Below are 21,930 nucleotides of genomic sequence, written 5' to 3'. Positions count from 1 at the left end.
GCACTAACCTTGCATATATTTGCATCGATGAATCTAAAATCGTGTTAACTGCCTCTTTATAGTTAATTCGAAACCACAAAGAGGAGAATGCACCGTCACGAAAATAGCATATCGTCCTTATGAGTTACGTATGCGAATGAATCGGGGCAAGAACTTAATGACACGTTTTGGTGTATATTTTAGGGATGGCACACTCGAAACCTTTCCAGTTTCGAGTTCTCGATACTCGAAACTTTCTGCCACTTTTGTGGATCGAAGCTCTCGAAATCCAGATTAATAGTAATTTGTGTAAATAATTTAAGAGAATATTGCGATATGAAACTATCTTTGTTTAATTAATGACATGATCCAATTTTGGTTATTCTTTAAACTTATTCTTATACGATTTTACAATCGTATCAATAAGTAAGCACTCCAACTTTTGAGAGATTCGAGTTTCGATAATTTCGAGAATTATACTTACAAGATTCTGGATTCGAATTTCACGTATCTAAAGATCAAATTTCAATCCATCTCTAATAAATGTATTATTTAAGTGCTGCTTGATAGTGCTGCAAGTAACTGATGTAACTGCAAGTCACAAAGATGAAAGTGCGCCGACACGAAGCAAATCTTTCTTTTGAGCTATCAACGCGACTGCATCGGCGGTATAAAGCTAATAAAACACATTTTGGCGTGGCACTATATTTGACATTTTCCTTGGATGTAAAAATTCGATAAAACGGGTACGTGAACAAAGTACAAAGTGGATGAAGTGAAACGAGTGTTGATTTCGTGGCAAATAAAAATTTTATGAGTGATTCTCTTCGAATATTTACAAGGTACAATTAAAGAGAATGGTAAAAGAAATAATAAATATGTGCGTAATGGAAGGAGATACGTATATGAGAATGGATATAATAAAAAAAAGGTACAAACTAAAAGTTTCATCATCGAATACATGTTTCATACATATAGGTAGATATGAAGTTGCAGAGGGTAATTTCGGTTGAATTCAACTCAGTTATCATAGGATTCTACCAATACTCTTTTTTTTTTTTTTTTTTTTTTTTTTTTTATTTCAAACGCGTTTCTGACCGACTTTCTTCTAAAGGATGAGAAGGTACTGGAGCGTAAAAAACTAGACTTTCCGCTCAAAGAAACGATTCAGCGGCAGTCCAAAGCATGCAAAATTGTCTCTGCTTTTTGTCCGGAATTAATAGATGAGTGAATCTCAAACTGACTCGCCTGTAGTCTAAATTTAATAAGGATTGTGACACATTATTAAATTAAATTAAATAGATAAATAATTTAATCTAATGTAATTTAATTTATTTAATAACTGGTATTGTTCTAAGGATTTTATCAAAATTAATAATTTCATTTGTTTGCTGCAACATTAGAAATTATTTCTGATAAACATTTCTTTTTCTCGTGAGTATGCTATAAAAAATATTTCCTCGAGTCTAATCTACTTAACTTTATACACAATTTAATAAGTGCTAATTCTCGTTTTCTGGATATTAAGAGTTTTGTTACAAGATTGCTAGATTCAATGTAATGTACATTATATAATAAATATAAATCCAAGAAATAGAATCCCCTAACCAATTCTTTATTTTTTCTTTATGCAAAAAGACATAACTGTACAGATATAATAACTCTATTTATTTTTATTTTTTAACAGATCATGTTCCAATCATCAGATGCTGTAAAATATTAAAGTATTCAAAGGAGTTTCCTTCACCAGTTTCCTCTAGTCGTCTTTCTTGTAACGAACATATGTTTTTCCTTGTACGAGGATTTTACGAGATTCCAATACAAATGGTAAAAAATGCGAGACAGCGTGTTGTCAAAAGAAGGATCCCTTTTATAGAATCTCCTATTACGTTCTTTCTAACCAAGGGGAGGAAGTAATCGATTGTGATGAAGATATGTCGCGATAAAACATCAGTCAATATATGAGAAGTAAATTACTTAGTAGCTTTCAAAAATTTTTCTTCTAAAAGAATAAAACGATGTGCCAGTCTTTACCTTCTTTCTAAAATTATTATAACTGTAGAATTATTTGAATCTCTACAAGACTGTGATACAACTATACAATTTTTATGACAAATTCTGTATTGATTATTTCTACCATTCTAATAATTCTAGTATTATAACTATGATAATTCTCCAATAAAAAAACTTGGTATCCTATTTATTCTAAATTCAGTGTTATTTCTGGTTCCCCTCCAGAGCTATCCCATCTTTTGAAATTTCAAGATGACTATCCTAATAGATATTGTGCCATTCAATTCACGACCCACTCTCTGTTTTACTCGTGTTATAAAATCTGAATTATTAAATAAACGTGGGGGGGGGCACATTCCGGATCGAAGAAAAAAGAACTAAAAGAACAGACACAGTATAATGAAACATGATGCTCATGTTGTTTAATAAATATCTGACACATTCAGAGGCTAACTCATTTGCAATTTAAATCCTTTTAATGCTAAACATTATTGTTTACAATATTAACGCAGCTTTCATTTGCAATTTTGATTTTGACGTATTATTTAAATTTCAGTTATTTTTCTTTCTTTTTTGATGTTTGTTTTTCGATTTTCCTTAATATAATAAAATGGTAATTTATATCGTACAAATAAAATGTTAGCGAATCATTTTCACTGAATATTCCTTCTAAACGTAATATCGCCGTCAGTTTCGTGAACATTTCTGAGAAACAAGATATTACGGGTCAGGCACAAAATCAGTGATCTCAAACACGAGATCATTTCTTTTTCAACCCCAAATCTCCTCTTTCGTAACGAAAAGAACTCATCAACTCAGAGAACAGGCAATTTAATTTGTTTCCTCCGAACCTTTTTTCTTCTCGTGAAACGAATTAGTTTCCCCTGTGAATTTCATACTCGTGTACAAGGTCTCTCTACTACACAGCCACACCTTTACAATCACTTTACATATCCATATTGAAACGCACGAATGCAACGTCAGCATTATTTATTTAATTTTAAACATTTCTCGGTAATCAAAATCTTGTTTAATTAAATACAGATGTAGGTGTGACGGATAGAAGTAATTATTTGTAACATATAAGAGGATTCTGTTTTAAATTACAATGTATCTATAGTCAAGAAACAGCTAGTTGGTGTGAAATATTTTGTATAATTTGCGCTTCAATGAAAATTATAAAATTGAAGTCATTCGAATCACTATCCTAATCTAACAGCAACGAGTTCAAAATTGAATTACAAATACAGTAAAACAAAATAAAGTATGGTTATGAAACACAAAATTATGGAAAGAGAGATGTATAAAATTAAAAATACCACTCTTATATATTAATAAATTTATCTAACATTTAATAAAAACTCCAATCACATACGAAAAGTAAAGCATAATCTCTTAAACGACTAACTATATTCAGCAAGATTAAAGTATTATACGTGTCTATAGATAGATCCATAATTTATATGTACTATCTCTAATGAAAAAGAAATAAAAAAGAACATGTTTTAATATTTCAATATTTCAATATTTTATAATGTTGTCTACCTTAGCTATAATTTTCATAACAGTGAAAAGACTAAAAGTGTTACACGATTAAAATTATATTGAGAAAATGAGATTTTCGAATACTCTTGCAACATAAACAAATTATTATTCTCTCCTGTATCTGAAAACTTACTTTTATATTGGACTAAGGGAATTTACATTAAGATAAATGTCCATTCGTCCAAAAGACATTAATACGAGAGTCATATCTCACGAAGATTTAAATTCATGAGTACGTAAGTAATACTTGAATATTTCCTACTGAGCACAGATAATTCATCGGAAATTGGTACAGACGCTCTAATGTTCTTCCAACTTCTATAAAAGAACTTACAACATATTGATACAATCCATGTAATGATATTAATAAAATGATATAACTTTCTTATAGAAAAAGAGGAATATCTTAAATATCTGGAGATTAGACAGTGATTTATATTTTGTTCTCCAAACATTTGAAAGGAAATATGCAACATTAAAGATTTACTCACCGCTCCCCGTCATCATTAAAAGCATAATCCCCCAGGAGGAGATCGCGAAGTCTATATCTCGGTGGTAGAATTAGTGGTAGACAAGGATCTGGTTCATTCATTGTGCACAAACCGTTTTCGATGTTGGACAATTCTTTAGACGTTGTTTTCGTGTACTCCTCGATCGTGCCGAGGGTACCACGAAAAATACTGTTTACAACTGCCACTGTTGCTGGAAGCTTTGTAATCGTACCATACAATCACCGAATCACGACCTGAAACAGGAATATATAATATTTAATGTTTGATATTTTTTAATTCGGTATAAATCAAGTTCAAATTTAATTCAGTATAAATTTCCAAATTCAATTCAATTTTTTGGACCACAGTTACTGCAGTTCGTCGTCATTTTTATTAACATTGAGAGGAATAAAACATACTACGATTATTATAACGAGTACTCTATTTTGAACATTTTATATATTTTGAAATGGATTGTGTAAAGTTTTGCATTTTGGAATTTCACATAAATACGTAAACATCCTCAGATTATTTATCATAGTACTTTCATGTTTTTACAATCCCACGAAAGCTTTCGACTAAACTACATCACAAAGAACACATGTGTATCCTATATACATGGTATCCTCCCTGACATATAGCGATGACCACGGGGAAAACCCACTAATTACTCAATTACATGCTGATATTCGATCTGTCGCACAACGAGAAATTATTCACGTAGGTGGTAGAACTCAAATAATAAGAGAGCATGCTACATTTAATGTTTGGATGATACTCATTAGCTTCAGTTAATAAATTAAAGTAATCAGTTAGCAGGCGTAAATTTTCCAGGAAACACATATATCTCTTTAATAATTTAACTTCACAGACTTATACTGAATTGTTTGGAGAGATTTTAATACTGTTTCTCGTTAATTATTTATTCTTTTATTCTCTTATATTTATTTATTTTTCATAGTCCTTCCCCTCCGCATTAGGACGGACTTCCAGCTTTATTTCTTTTTAACTTACACCTATGGTGTACTTTTTCAACCACTAAGCTTAATATCTCTCGTACTTAACATTTAGACCTAAAACTCACAACTTAAATTTGATTTTTGAATGTACCTCTTGTATTTCTTATTCTCTACCCTTTTACCATTTATATTCTCGCAGCGCCAAAACTTCAATAACATACAAATCCAAACAGAAAGATAAAATATTTTATTCTCTGATATATTTATCGCGTTAGAAGGGAAGAAGAAATAAAAAATAAAAAAGGGAGTAATCACTCCAAAGAAAATTGTAATGGTGCGTTCAAATTTAATTAAAAATTGAATTTTTCCGTATTTCTCCATTCGTTTGAGATATTTTTATTGAAACTATGACCATTCATTTAGCTTTAATTATAAATGCATTTATGTTGTTCCGCTAATTCAATGCGAATTAATACACTCTCATTGATGTTCTCTGTACCTGCACGTAATATCCATTGGTGGCCAATTAATAAAACGTGCCGAACAATTAATGAAGGTGACTGATTATTAATGCTCCGATGAAGTTACACGAGATTCAGAAAGCTGCAGCTAACGGAATTTTAATACTGTTGACAGATGTCAAGATCGCTTAACATGTAAACTACGCAACTTAACGTCAGCTCTTTTGAAAGATTGAAGACAAGACGAATATTTAAAAATTGCATATTAAACATATGCGTTTATTAACATAAAATGTAAACGTATCTCATTTAAATACCCCAGATACTAAAATTGAATTCAGTACAAAATTGTCCAGGGATCAAGGACATTGAATAGCTTTCAACTAATAAACAAGATTGAACGGCACGTTGAGATCACGACATTGATAAATTAGATTTATTTGTCATGCCACTATCGAAGTGTTCCTAACATTTAGCAAATTGGGAAACCTTCCACGTGACCGGATATCTCCAAACCAAAAATCTATGAAACCAAATTTAGAGCCATGTTCTAACCGAAATAATCTCAAGATATTGTCATGGGATTTAAGGAAAGACGATGAATCGTATATAGATCTCGGAAATTGGGTAGGCTGCAGTGACGAAATACAAATCTAAATTTGTCGGTAATGGTATTCCAGATTTGACTACCCTTCTACACCCTTACACTGTACGATAATGAAAACCGGTAATTTCTGTCATAAAATCGATTCATGGTAAATCGACGATCGAAAGCTTTTATAGTTTCAACCATTAACAGATTAAATGATAATACTTTGTAATACGATTATTACTTTTCCTGCTTGTGTTACACTACATTTTGCGTAAAGGCAATAACTATATAATTACATTATACTTTATTGTAATTTTGTACTCAATCAAACCGCAGAATATTCACAAGTATTAAAAAGTACAGGGAAACACAAAATAATTTTACGTTTTTTTACAGTTACTACTTTTCTTCATAATTGAAATTGGTACTACACTATCTTATAAAACTGGAAAGCTCTTTTAATGTTAAATTTGTTCGTCATTAACTATATTATTTAGTTATTAGACATAAAACAGATAGAAATGTATAAATTTGCAATGTTTATAAATTTCAAGATCCCTGATATATTTTACATTAATTCTAGTTATTACTAAAAAATGATTAAAATATTAATTTTTAAATTGTACAAAACAACTCAATTGATGATAAACATGAACTAAATGCCTTCTTGAAAGATATGTAATTTGAATGACAACGAAGTCCACGATTTTTTAAACTTTTCCAAGAGAAACGAATTACTTGATAAATTAATACAGTATAAATGTTTCGCACATAGCATGTTCTCTCAAAATATTGTTAATTACCTTGTTAATAAGTAATTTAATTAAATTAGTAAATAAATGTCGTTACATTAAAAAGTATATTATATTTTGGCTAAGCATCGAAATTTATATAATATTCATAACAGACCTCAAGATTGCAGATTGCACACAGAGCTGAGAGTAAATAAAGCACAAAAATGGAGCTTCCGATCGAAACTTATTAGTGATTAGTGGTGAAGTGTCAGTAGTAGATATACAATACTGTTCCGCAATTACGCCTTGTTCCACTCAAATGTATTAGGTAGAGATATATCCTCTAGAGGAAGGCCATTTGCCGAAATACAATAGCATTGCATTCGAGTGAATGTAATTGACTACACGTCAGATACTTCCAAACGAATAGTTTTGAATGTAACATTCCAGTGATTACTACTCTAACACTTCACATAAAAAATCAGTATTACTCCCGTTTAACGTACAGCAGAAGATTGATTATTATTAAAATGTTGATTAAAGCAATAATGATTTCGATGATCGTCGAAAACATTGATTAATAAAAAATTTGAGGTCTTTTTATAAGAGAGATCGAAAAATAAAAATAGAAACTGGAAGAAATTGTTATTTTTAAAGTCTACTCGGGAAAATTGTAAGTCCTAAGTCCAAATCTTGTTGATTTTTTAATTATTACGTCTCTTAGTCGATAAAAAGAAGTATTTTAATATGAGATAGTAAAAAAAATAAATTAATAGATTTAAAGATATAATCGTTTAAACAAGTGATAAATTCTCAATGTTCAAAAACAAATAATCTTAGTTTAACTCAATAGATATGAATCTACATATATAACTAATGTTTTAAATATTTTTTAATGTTCAAAAGAGTAAGAAAAATACATTTTTAATCTCAGAAACAAATATAAACCTAGTTTTGTTTTTGTTTTAATTAGATTGTACGATTGTTCCTCTATAGAAGATGAAAAAAAACGTGTGATGTAAATATCGTAATACACTCCTTACTCTGAACTTCTAGCAAAAGTTTCCAAACACATTTTTTTGCCCACGAAAGACTCTGTTTATACAGTCTTAATGACTTCAATTTATTCTTTATTATTAAAGCTGGCGTATTATTTCCTGCTTGTCAACATGTTTCGAACTAGACCAATCTAAAGGATATAAAATAGAGCACAGGATGAAAAATTTACACTTTTCTTAACAAAAAGAAAAGATTATTGATGTGAAAGACAAAAACGAAAATTTGTGTTATTTCATCCTGTTTTATGACAACACAATTGTGTTATGATAAATTTGTACTCTTTACAAATTTGTATATTCTCAGTTACTAACTACTCTTCAAAATGTAACATACAGAATATTCCTTCAACAATGCCCTGAATATTCCTGTAATTAATATGATATATTTTAATTTACATAAAGTAGCTTAAATACCGTCCATATCTTAATATTATAACAAACAATATTCCTAAATTTACGAGAAACCTGAAAAATACATGTTTAATCCCGAAACTAAATAATATGGAAACAGAATTCATTAACAACATAGTGAATTTTAAAACTATATTCCTGTAGAAAAAAAGACTGTAACTGTGACTGCATCACGTTTTCCTGTCGTCTATATAGTCAACAGTTTGCTCTTTACATTTAGATTACAAAATATTATTACTGATATGTACTTACGTAATTGGAATCCTCATCTCTCAATGGATTTTCCATTCTTTTCTGTCGAATCAGATGGCAACCGTCGTCAATGGTTATTTCCTTCAAAGAATCACACGTTAACGGAATTTTCATCATATCTCATACATTGACACAATTCTTTTCGATCTTACAATCTTCTTCTATCGATCGTCAATGTAAACGATGTTTGTAACCGTTTCTATGTCGTGCATGAGACTGTTAAACAATTCAAGAAAATCGTATCATTCTCATCGATTGGTCAAGAGAAATGCTTTTACCGAGAACTATCACTTTCACGAGTATCGACACATTTCCACGCAAGGCGAACATCTCAGATCAATTAATCAAATTCATCAACGAAATGTAAATCAATTCCATTGTTATTGAAAGTAAGAATACAACAAGCACCTTCCGGTAGATCAAATTATATCATCGTCTTATATTTCGCGAATTACTTAACAACAAATACTTTCTTGTTAAGTTCACCGTTACTGGCAATCACTTTCACTGCACAATTATATATTTTTCAATTATCGTGTTCTTGTTTTCGAATAATTATTATAATTATACATCAAAAACGTGTTTAATGTTCAACCGTTTTTAACTCTTCAACAGAAAGATTACCGAATTCGTAATTCAAAACTGTGTTTAAATTATTCACTGAAATATATTTACAAAGTAATACAAAATTCTTACTTTATGAAAAATTAAAACAAATCTAATGTCAACGAGCATTATTGACAATTCTACTAAAAATGCACAGGAAGTGTCAAACGTAACGTGAATTTGAATCACGTAGTAAAACTGTCATTGCGTGTAATGGGATGGTAGTGTAGAACGCGCGGCACGTGCGACGCGATCACGCTTTATTTCTAAACGAACAGGCAGTCGAATTATTCGAAGCGCGCGCGCTCGACGCTTACTCAACGGTGTCTCGCGCTTCAATGATGACGCATCCTCGTTGCTCGCAACGTCGACCACACTCCTGACGACGCCCACCGACGACCTATTCGATCAACCGTCCAAACACCTGCTGAGATAAAAGGGGACGAAAATCCTCGGATTCGACCGCAGCCAAAAAAGTGACGCGTATGAAATCTTGATGTATGAAGCTTTTCAGAAATCCTTCCGACAATGAAAAACACATTATGATCTATTGGACAGATTACAGGTACGTATTGTTTATATCCACAGTTTTATTTATAATTTTGTTCCTCTCGTTATTTACGTTTCTTTCTGTACAAATTTTATGCATATAACAATCAAACGGTTAAAAAGGTTAGGTTGTTCCTTGTACTAAAGATTTCCTGTCAAAAGATTTTATTGTTCCCTTCGCGAATTTAGAACTAACGCTATTTGAAGATACATTAGAATTGAGAATATGCTTTTGGATAAAGTTTAAAATATAATGACGTGTTAGTAACAAGTGTAACGAATGTGCTTATTTTTGCATACATGGATAATTTAATGCCACTATTTGAAAAGATAATTTGTATGCAAAAGAATTGAGAACGCTACTTAGAGAAATAAATGATATGTACATGAAAGTATTATTGTAAAAACATCAGGTAAAGATAATTCAGACAGATACATGAAGAAATCATTGCTGCCTGTATAAATATTTTAAACACCAGTCTATAGAAGCATAGTCGAGAATAGGAACACTCTAATACAGCACTAGCGCCATCGGACGAAAATAATTGTTATTATTTCAATTTTAAATTGTATTTAATTATAAAATCAGGTAAATTTTACGATGCTTTAAATTTTACTACTCATAAATTACATTCACATATTCACCAACTTAAACATCCAATGTAAATACAGGTCAATATCGATCAATGATTAATCTAAGAGATCAAAGGATGCAACGATGTTATCCAAAGATAGAATGTGCTTGAAATATTTATTGACTTTACTTTTTAGAGCATTTGTCGACCATGAGAACAACAGTATAAGCCTCAAAAGTTTCATAATCGGTGTAGAATCATTTAAAACTTCACTTTCTTTTAAAATTTCATTTCGTTTATTATCATACTTGTTACCATAATGTCAATAATTTGTAAATTGTTAGATTAAAAGAAATAATCCAAATTAATTTCGTTCCATAAACCTGGGGTGATCAGTGTTAGATTCTATGGTGCTGAAATTTTTCATCTCAGGTTCCACAAATTTGTGGTTATCCATAAAATCTCGTATATCAGAGAAAAACGTCACCGTAGGATTTCACAAATTCTAGTATAGTTTGTATCGTCTCGTATAACAGTCGTTCATGTTGGTTCTGTAGTCTAGTGATTATTGTATCACATTGCAGATTCTGTGGACAATAGAGAAGTATCAGAATAACAAACATTACCTTCTCTACCCTATAACAATCTGTTTAAATTTTGTATTATATATCTAATCATACACTTCTTTTCTTTTTTATTTTGTTATTTCCTTTAAAATGTATAGTTTCTGTCTATTTCTCTTTCTTGCTTCTTATAAATCTTTCTTACTATATTTTCTAATTATAGAATATGTTATTCAAGTATTTGTTAAATCAAATTATGATATAAATCAGCTTAAATCGATGTAAGCTGAAAATTTATCCAATACTAAAACAAAATTCCAATGTATTCTCTGGATTAGTAGTTGAAAAATATATACGTTATGATTGAAATTCAGAAAATGTACAAATATAGAAATACATATCTGAATTTCTACTTATGAGATCTTTGTTTCAATACAATTTCTTTATTACAATTAGCATTCTTTCACAGAAGAATAAAGTTTGTAAACTACTAACGTGATAATCTTCGTTTATCAAACTTATAGTACTATTTGAGATTTCATTTCTGAAATAAATATATGAATGATTTGAGAATTCCACTGTTTTTAATCGGTAACATTGGAACTGACACAAAAATGATAACGAGGTTTGGCAGTTATCTGAATCCCTTACCATTTTCACATCATATTCGACATTATCAATTTAGGGTAGATAACATATGTTCTGAAATACCGATTGTTCAAACAGCACAGGTTTTGTTATGTCCATCTGTGGTTATGTCCTCTACTACGGGCGAGGTATCTCCACCGACGAGGTACAGGATAGACGTGATATGCAATGCCTTTTCGTGTTCCATGTTTTGGAGGTCGCTTGTGCATCTTCTCATTTCCGTTCCACATTCGGCGTTATCGATTCAGTATATAATATTAGCATGAATTGAATTTACGTAAAATCTTATACATATGAAATTATAAATAAAGTATAGAGCAGGATATCCAATAATCGCAACAAAGTATAGAATTCTATACTTCTACAATACTTCAGAAAGCATTAGACATCATCAAAATAATAAAATATTGTATACACATTACGTATATTATGTCATCGAGAACAGAAGACGTAAAATTATCTGATAGTAAAAAAGTAATGTGTATTGAAAATTGTTAATTAGAATCTGAAAGTATTGAAGGCTTGTAGTATATCTGATTTCAATACTCATGTATTTACATATATTCGTGAGAGAGTAAAAATTATCGTTAAAATATAGCGTGCAAGTCAGTGTTGTCTATTCATAAATATGAATTCTTCATACGTACTATTATATCTTATTAATTACATCTTAATTAATTGCAATTTAATATTCACTTTGTTAAAAGGAATAGGACACAACGTATAAGAAATTGTTAAAGACATTTAACCGCGTTATATTTGATTCAAGTTATTTAACTAATAATTATATCCTCGAAATTAAATAGAAATATACGTTATGACAATGAATTGAAATTCATTAAGACAAAAATAAAATTTTAGAATTATTCTCTCAGGATTATACACAAGGTTGGAGATATCTTTCAAATATCTTTCAAAAAAAGTATATTGAACACTTTTAATTACTGAAATGAGTAGGAGTGTCGTAGAACTCGTGGGAGTTAAGCTCGTATGTGAACTCAAATAACCATATTTAAAATCTGAACTTATCACCGAGAAAACTTACCAATTGTAGCACACATGAATGAGTGATGAAATCTCGTCGCCTTCGATTTGATTGCATTTGGTTCCTTAAATTACGGTTTGATTCCTTGGCTTTTGAGTGTACTTAAAGAGTTACATTTCACCCATAAACATTCAATACTTATGCCTTGTAGTAGCACTGATTTTATATGTAGTAGGTAAATAAAAAATTAAATGCTGTATTTAAAATTGAAAAATAAAATTAAATAGAAATATCATTTCATATGAAAAATAAAATATCATTTCAGAGATTCTAAAAATTTTGTTAATATTAGATAAACGAAATCATTAATTTAATTATTACTAATTGATAGTATCGTTTTAAATTAATATAGTATAATTGTTTTCAATAAACGATATAATTGTCATAAATTAATAGGATAGTTGTTAAAAATTAATGAAATAATTGTTAGGAATTAACAGTAGAATCGTGTTAAATTAATGACTTTAGTATTATAAATTAATAGTATAAATATTATAAATTAATAATTTAAAATGTTAAAAACCAATAATTAAATTATTAATGGGTAGAAGCTTTTCTCCGATCTTCACAATGCCGCAGTTGAAGCAAGAATGAGCTGGAGCACGAATCGAACGTTGCTTACGTATGTATACGAAGTGCCATACCCTTGAAAGAGTCGCGCAATAATCAACGTACAAAGTATATGTATACATTACATCTACTCATTGCTACTGGTAATCTATATACGTATACGAAGCTTTTGATAAAAATTTCGAATTTTTTTAAATTGACATCATTCATGATTAATACTACGACTACCACAAAGACCACTGACAAAAGAATTCTTAACATTTACCGGAAAAATAACTATTTTTTGGGGTTTGCTGGTTCCCCATTCACAGCTTATTAAAATTATTGACGCGCAAATCTTCCGAGAGTACAGATAATTAATATTAACAATTAATATCATTTAATAATAGTCTGGAATATGTGATAAATCAATTGGAAAATTTGATTCTAAAAGGTCATTGGTCATGTGGTTTACACGGAAATATATGGAAAATTTTAAACAACCAAGAGGATAGACTTTAATGATTCGCTGCGCATTTCCCATTTAACTTTAAACAAGCTTTTTATGATGAAATATTTGTTCCACGATGCAGTTCGACACACAGCTAGTAACCAGTATCATGTGTCTCGTTTAATATTCCATAGGTTTAATGTTTGCCATTCGATCGGGTTCAGTTAATGAAACGCAAAATGAACAAGCGAAGCGTTAATATTTGAAGAAGAAATGGCGCTCTATTTCGACGAAAAATAGTAAATAATTTATACTGGGAATCGTCCTGTTTGATGACAATGTACTTTGTGCTGCAGAGGAATCAAAAATTAATCTTTTATTAGAGAATACTTCAAGTGTAGCTTGTGGAATTCTATTATACAAATATTTTGTACAATTTTATAAATGACAAATTAAGTCACTAAAATAATTGAATTATGATTTTTATGACTATCTCTGCTATCAAAGAAAGTATGTGCTTATATGGAATCTTCTACTAAGGGGTAGAAGAAAAATTGTGTGATATGTAGCATCGTTAATAGAAAAAGAAAAAAAAAGAATGGAACGGAAAACAACAAAATATCTTTATTCCTTGCCTTTAATCACCAATTATTAGTTAATTTATAAACGTCTATCTTGTAAAAATGTATATAGATTCATATCGAAACAACTACCGCTCGACTAAAATTCACTCCATAATAAAGTGAATGTATACGTCGTTTTGCCCCCATAATCATAAAAGTACATCATAAAAACATTATATCACGATACAAAATGATCATAACAAGTGCGCTAGGAGCTTAAAAATTACTTGGACATTACACTGGTGTGGAAGAGTTATTTTGTCGACCATTACGCTCTTCCCCGTTTCGTTCGCTTGGAAATAACAATATTTAACAATTATTAAAGAATATAGCATTATTTCATGCGTGTTGGTGCCTCGAAAATGACTGTACTACGATCGCTGATGACGACGGAATTATTTTATCACGCTGCATTTACGAATTAAATGTTACAAAGATTATAAATTTTCACGCTTACATATGTATTAGAAGAATGACGATAACAGTAGTTAACAATCAACCATAACACGATACATATTATTTATTATCGACTATCTCTTTGCGACGATTTTATTAAACATTGAAAATATTATTTTACGTTTTGTTACACGTTCTGAATCAACTTTGAATGAAAGAATTTCATAATGTTATAGTTCATAGTATCTCCATTATAAAATGCAATAAATTCACATTAAACAATTCAAATTGAATGTTAGATATAGTTAACGAGTTTTATAAAGTTCTGCTTTCGATTATTGCTTTAATAAAAACTGTTGTGGATACAGGATAGAAATACAAACGGAGAAATACAAATTTAATAATTTTTGTTAGAAATTTATAAAGCGATAGAGATAACACTTGTCATCAGACTGGAAAATTATAGGATTCAATATTTGGCTATAGTTAAGCTGTATATACCTATGTATATACTATATACATGTATGTATATACATTCTCTAAATATTTTAATACGTACAGTATTTTTGATAATTCTATGCATTTTGTATTTTGTGTTTGTCATAAATATGTATAAACATTCGCGGATTAATTAAAATTGTATGTCGAGTGTAAATAATCTGATTATATCAAAGAAAGATTTAAGAATAGGACGCTATGTTCTAAATTTTTTACTTATTGTGTCATACATACTGTTGTTATTTTAATTAAAATGGTAACATAATGTAAAATAATGAGTACATATTATTTAATGTCATCGTGTTATTAGATTTAGTTACATTTTCGTAAACTGATACACCATGCACGCTATTACCACTAAAATCCCGAAACAACATAAAATCCAAACATTTCATCGTGCATTAATTTTCTGTGGCAGACATAACATATGTGGATAAATCAGAGATTCCAAATAATTGTGGAAACAGTTATTTTCAACATATATTTCATGATTTCAAAATATCTATAAAGTAATAGAATACATTTACAATTATGAAACAAAACTATGGGTAGAGTTTGACATTACATCCTGTAATATCGTTTACGCTTGCAAGTATCCCATTGAGAATTCGATTTCATCTAATGGTTGCTATGCATAGATATACTTTGTTAACAATGCAATTTTTTTATTGATCGCGGTCATTATTACAGTTATTATGTCTGCTATCAAGGGAATATGTAATATAATATTTCAGGCAATACTCTATTTGCATTTTCCAGGAATATTTCCAATCATGTAGATTCAAGTATATTTCCTTGACATAAATTTCACAGATAATTTAATAAAATCAGAAAATATTGTAAACAGTAATCTTTTTTCTTTATTATTTTCTCAATAATTTTTGTGTAACTGCAGTTGGTAACACTTTATCGACATCTGATATATTAATTTATATTTATTTAAAAATACATGTAGAACTTCTTCATATAACTCTATTTAGACATAGATTATTCATATATTTAGACTGAATTACATTGTGAACGTATTCAGTGTAAAATAATAAGTAGGATTTCTTTTCCTTTGTGCTCTGCAGATGCTTGTGTTACCGATTGTAGATGGAACGTTATTTTTCTAACAAGTTCCTCAGATTACCACGGTTCAAACGCAGATCATTTAATTTATAAATAATAAATATTATTAGTACGTAATAATAAATTTGCATTCTACATGTTAAGAGTGACGTCGAATTAAAGTATGATTCTCGCATAATTGTAAGTATTATTATAAAAGATTATAATCACCATTACCTTTTTGGTTTTTTATAACAAATTCGTCAACTTCTTTCTTAAATTATAATATTCTATAGTATAATCAAAAGTTACTAAGTTAAGATAGTCAAAACTTCCTTTCAGTATTCAAGAGTATTGCCCAGTTATAGAAAAAGACGATAACTATAAAAAAGTGTAAAACAAGATTCTTTGTATCTTCCAATAATTATTAACATTTAGTGTCTTTGTTTGGCCTAAAATTTAGTAAAATATAACATTCTCATAATAGAATCGGACATATATTAAATACTTTTCGATGAATCATCGCCAAACAAAAAAGGCAGTATTATGTATTCTAAAACATTATCATTTAAGATAGTTGCTGAAGCTGTTTGTTGAAAAGTTTGCTTTGCCACGATTTGCCACAAGTTGTTTCTTCGATAAATATGCATGCTCTTTCTCCATAATATAGACAGTATAGTCATACGTTCCAATTTCAGGATGCAAAGTAAAGACATTATCGGTTTACTAAGAAAACATACTACAAAGAGAATAGAAAAATAGGTATACCATTAACTAAACAATAAACAGTTGACAAAAGGATCATATTTGTGTCATGTACGACTAACAAACTTTCATCGAAATGTCAGTTTTAATAAAACTTATCAATAATCGATATTTCCATGTTTAAAGATTTTTTACTCAAATAAAAAGAAAGAATTGAATGTAATTCTTCTATATTTTTCAATTTTTTAATCTCGATTAAAAAAGTTATCGAAACGATGGTATTCGCGATCTAATTATAAAACGAATGAAATTGTCGAATTAATTTATCGAGAATGAAATTCCATTCGATTACATGAATCAAGATCGAATATAGATATCCAACATCACCATACCTCCTTTTTTCATAGTTATTTGGATAAAATTAAATTTATACACGTCCCGTTAATTTCAATTTATCCGTGACGTGATGCATGATTCGATCTATTGAGCTGACTCGAGCAATTTCTATTGATCTCTGAACAATTTTCGTCTCGCAGACTCTACGTTCGTCTGGACGAAAATATGCGCAAATTAAATGGACTTAAATTTAAATCTATGAACTTAAAATTAAATCGAAACACTGACGTAATTTCCTAAGTTTAGTTAAAAGTATACATATATAGCACAGGAAATTAATATCTTGAAAGGTAAATTCAATTGAATGAAAGAATAATCAGCAAATTCATGACGATTAATTTTTATATTCCATTAAATATATCTCTGCTAAATTCTATAATCTAGAACGTGAAATATGTAATGATAAATAATCGAACGTTTTTATATGTATTATAACAATATTTTTGATCTTTACTATTACACTTACGTATCTGTATGGCCTGAAAATAGTAAAGTGCGTCTAAATTAATGCTTTCAACAGCTTTTACGATACATTTTCCAACTTTAAGCCCATAAAATGTTACGCGAATATCCCGATGATTCACGACGCCAAATAATGAAGTTCTAGTAGTTTAATAACAGCTCTTATTAATATTCAACATACGTATTATCATAGTAAATTCTTCGATATGTCTTGTAATAATCAAATTTCTGACAAAATTTAGCCCTCTATTTAATTCTTATTAGTCATGTTTATCCGGTTAGAGAAGGTCAATACTATCGAACCAATCGCACAAACAAAAACGAACGAGTCATATAGGCTTGACAGGTGGACATGCTGCTCGTACGATACCATAATAAAGTCTTTAAGACGATCAAGAAACAAATATACCAACACAGTTGGTGAGTATAGAAATTAAAGTAGATAACGACCTCTTCGTTATTTCGAGCAGTGTATATACTAACGATAAATATAACGTAACATCTCTTACAATTATTAGGGCACTCATATGCACAAACAGAAGTACATGAAAGCAGTACAAAATAATTTTTCGAAGATTGTTAGTTTCCTATTTACAATTTATCCGCCACGATTGAGATTCATTGGAACGTAAAATCTTCAAAATCGAGAAAGAAACTTTAGTAGACGGTATTTGATACGTCTCAAGTTACGACGAATACGTAAGGGGATCTTCCATAAGGGGAAGTTCTTATTTTTGTACGGTTCGAATTCCGAGAAAAGAAACCGAGCTTATTGTTGGTCGGGCCGACGATACGTGTCGTTAATCAAACGGACGTCCACGGATAAGATCGTTCGGCGTCATACAAAGGGAAACGGTCATCGTTAATTCATTAGAAAATGATTCGATCGTCGGGGCTATATTTACGGGGACTATAGGTTGCGGTCGAGTCCTTCGAAGACGCGGCCTCCCCTAAATCGATACGATCGTTCCTAGAAGGGGTAGAAATACCTTGACACGCGTCACATTGCCCAATCAAATATTTATACGACGCTGTACGTTATCCTTCATCGTATTTTCGTCCGTCAAGTTAAGCTCCGTTCAAATTGGCCGCGTTGTCTGAATTTAAATCGCTTTGGTCTAAATAACTCGGTTTTAGCTTTATATCTGTACGAATTAAGTTACCTGTTCCAAAATTACTTGAACTTAAGTAGCTTGACTTTGAAATGTCCACGTCAATTAAGTTATTCTAACTAAGAATTCCGTTTCATTTATAACCATCGTTGGTTTAAACTTCTTCCGTAACAAGAAATAGAAGAATTCAGTCGCGACACGAGAAATTCCATTAGAAACATTAAGAGCGAAAACGACACCTTAACTGAAGTATCGTCGAGTAGTGGAATTTGAACGTTCGTTCGGTATAGTTACAAGCAAACTATTGGCGGAAATTGATGGAATAGGGGCGTTCCTTGTTCCCTTAAGTTTCGAAGATGAAGCATAGTTGAGGAATTCCTGTACAGCCAGTCGATACATATTTATTTATAAGACTTGTAGAGGCTGAATAGAGCGATCGATCTTTCTTTCCAGATACATTTGATGCTGTTACGGTTGCTCTTAATGCCTTATAACGGAATCGATATTCATACGTAAGTAAGCACGTATATGTGAAAGGAGTTTCTCATATCCATCCTCGGAACGTTGCTTCCGCGTCTAACGCGTATACATCGCGTGATAGCAGCGAGTTCTGCTAGATAATGTTCGATTTCCTTTCAGGAAACGAAATTATTGCTCGTAGCTTGTGCATCGACGGTTCGATGGGTTCGTAATACGATTCGCGTACTACGTTCGAATAACAGGAATTATTCCGGCTAGATTGGTCATACGTAGAATAATAAAAAATAGAAAATTTTATATTTTTTTTATTAAATCCAGTAGTTTAACTTTTTCTTATTCTCCAGAATTTAATAATATTTGAAGTTTTTAATTGTTTGAAGTTTTTATTCTAAATTTTAGTTCGAGTTAATCATTGACTTGATGATAGTTGATAAAAACTATAGAAGTTAAGATAACAATCGTAGTTGATTTGAATTCTTGTTTGGTATTGTACGAGAATGCTGCGATTGTTAAAATTCTAGACGAATTTTACTTTAAGGTGCTGCGAGTGTTCCAATTTTCTGACTGAAAAATAAATTTTCTAATTATCTCGATACCAATCGGTCGAAAACGACCCGAAGAAAATAGCAGGCTCGATTTTTTGTTTCCAGAAAATACTACTTTATTCACGCGCATAGAGTCTATATCATAGACACGATACCGTTTGATCTTTAAAACAAACTAGCAAACTGCCAGCAAAGTGTCTGCTATCGCGTAACACCGTTTCTCGCGACGATCATTTCACGTTGACGTGCGTTTAGTACACGTTATCGTACATAGTTTTCGAACACCTAGCGACGTATGAACTTTTCACGCTACGACTAATGATTGACGTTCAGGAAGAACGATCGATGACGTTATGCACTCTCTTTACTTAACAAATAATATAGTAGCAACAGGATGAAAAATAGCCGAATTATGCGCGAAACATCTTTTCATTATTTTTTTCTTTCATTTTTTCCGCGTTGTTTATGTACCAGTTATTTATCGGGACATAGAAAAATATCTGAACCTATCGTAGAGAGCTTCTACGAATACGTGTGTTATAAAAAGCATTTCGAAATCTTGTTAGCACCGTAATGAACAGAGAACGTACACGCGATATCTGTAAATATTTATCGAATGAAACAAATTTGGATTTAGCAACGAGTCGCAAATATCATCGTTGCAACGATCAAGTTGAAAACGATTAGAAAATGTACGTACACGTTATGAAATATATATTACAAGACATATTTATTGGCACGCGTTCAAATACCTTTGTTTATCACGGCATACGAAATAGAAAATTGTTCTATCCGCAATATTGAATATATTAGGTACAAGAATTGCAACGAATTTTATATTATTGGTTTCCAATTTGGCAGCTTTTCGACAACGTAACCGATTTATTCGATAAACTTTCGCTACCAATATTTGAACGTTACAGTGCCATCTCTTATCGAACAGCAGTTCCCCATCCAATTCTCTGAAACAAAAAAAATCCATCTACCATTAGAAAGATTACTCCTTACTTCAATTTTCCGTTCGAGACGATCGACGAGAGTAAACGATTCACCCAGATGACGCGCGCTATTCCCTTCTCCCTGCGCGTTCTTCGAGTTCTCGCGAGCCTCACGTCTGACAAAATTAGCCGGCTGTCGTGTAATCAGCTCTGCGACGCGTTTCCTTGAGCACGTGAAAGAAGAGAACCCGTATATCGAGCTGCGACTAAGCGCTAGCTGACTCGTTCCCGCCGATAGGAATAAATACGTTTCCGATATCCCCTGCCGGCCAGTACCCGACGTTATTAAGAGCGGCCATTTAATAAGTGCTTGATGAAAACTTGAGAAGATTCCTCATCGAAATGTCAAGATTAATAATGGTCGATATGTATCCGGATTCCCGTAGGAAGCTTTCTTACCACGCTGGAGAACAGAGACGGTGAAAGAGGGTTAAGGGTTGGGAAGGGCGTGAGAAGAAGAACGGCGTGGAGGACAAGAGGGGCAAGCAAGTCGGAGAAGCCACTCAGAAAGTAATTTGCTCGATGCTTGGGCGAACAGGGGAGACCATGTAGAAGCACGGCCGGGATACGTTCATAGATGAAGAAAAAGGAGGAAACAGCGTGGCGTGAAGGGAAGTAGAAAGATTGCCACAGAGACGGAAAGTGGCGGACGAAGATGGAAACGAGAGAGAAAAAGATGGAGGAACGTCTTGCGCGCGCGAGGACCAGGGGAGAAAAAGAAAATCGGTGACTGCTTCCGTGCAGAGAAGAGGAGAATGCAAAATGGCTTTATAGGACGTTCCAATAAAAAACCACTCCCACGCTCTCTTTCGTCCTCCTGTTCGTCTGTGTAACGCCTTCATTTCCAAAGTAAATGAGGACGTAGCCTCCGTTGAACGCGCCGTTGCGAAAACATAAACAGCCGCTGTCGTGATAAAAGAAAAACGAATCGACGGTGGATGGGCTGGGTGCAATGCGAAGAAGCTCGAAAAAGCTCGTCTTCCCCTTTTACGCTTTGTCGCACGGTCTGGCTTCGTCGAGAGAACGAAACGAACAGGCAACGTCGATAGGTAAAGGGCTCTGTCTCTCGGTTCAAACGGTTCCACCGGCTTTTCTATCGGTTCGTGTTTCCTTTTATCGAATCGGCAAACGACGCGACTTAAGAACAATGTGGCGTCGAGAGTCACCGGCGCCACGGCGACACG

The 21,930-nt window shown here is 31.6% G+C and overlaps 1 protein-coding gene across 1 annotated transcript in view; it reads right to left on the bottom strand.

Moving 5' to 3' along the window:
* LOC126915054 (potassium channel subfamily T member 2) overlaps positions 1-9,420 on the bottom strand; it is a 202,924-nt gene extending 193,504 nt beyond the window's left edge. The window contains exons 1-2 of the mRNA XM_050719378.1: positions 8,496-9,420; positions 4,029-4,282 (exon numbers count right to left, since the gene is read on the bottom strand). Of these exons, the coding sequence (XP_050575335.1) occupies positions 4,029-4,129 (101 nt within the window). The 5' untranslated portion in view covers positions 4,130-4,282; positions 8,496-9,420. The remainder of the gene's footprint in view (positions 1-4,028; positions 4,283-8,495) is intronic.
* Between the last annotated feature and the right edge of the window lie 12,510 nt (positions 9,421-21,930).

The sequence above is a fragment of the Bombus affinis genome, chromosome 4 (assembly GCF_024516045.1).
Source record: "Bombus affinis isolate iyBomAffi1 chromosome 4, iyBomAffi1.2, whole genome shotgun sequence".
Lineage (NCBI taxonomy): Eukaryota > Metazoa > Arthropoda > Insecta > Hymenoptera > Apidae > Bombus > Bombus affinis.
This window is presented reverse-complemented; position numbering and strand designations above follow the sequence as displayed.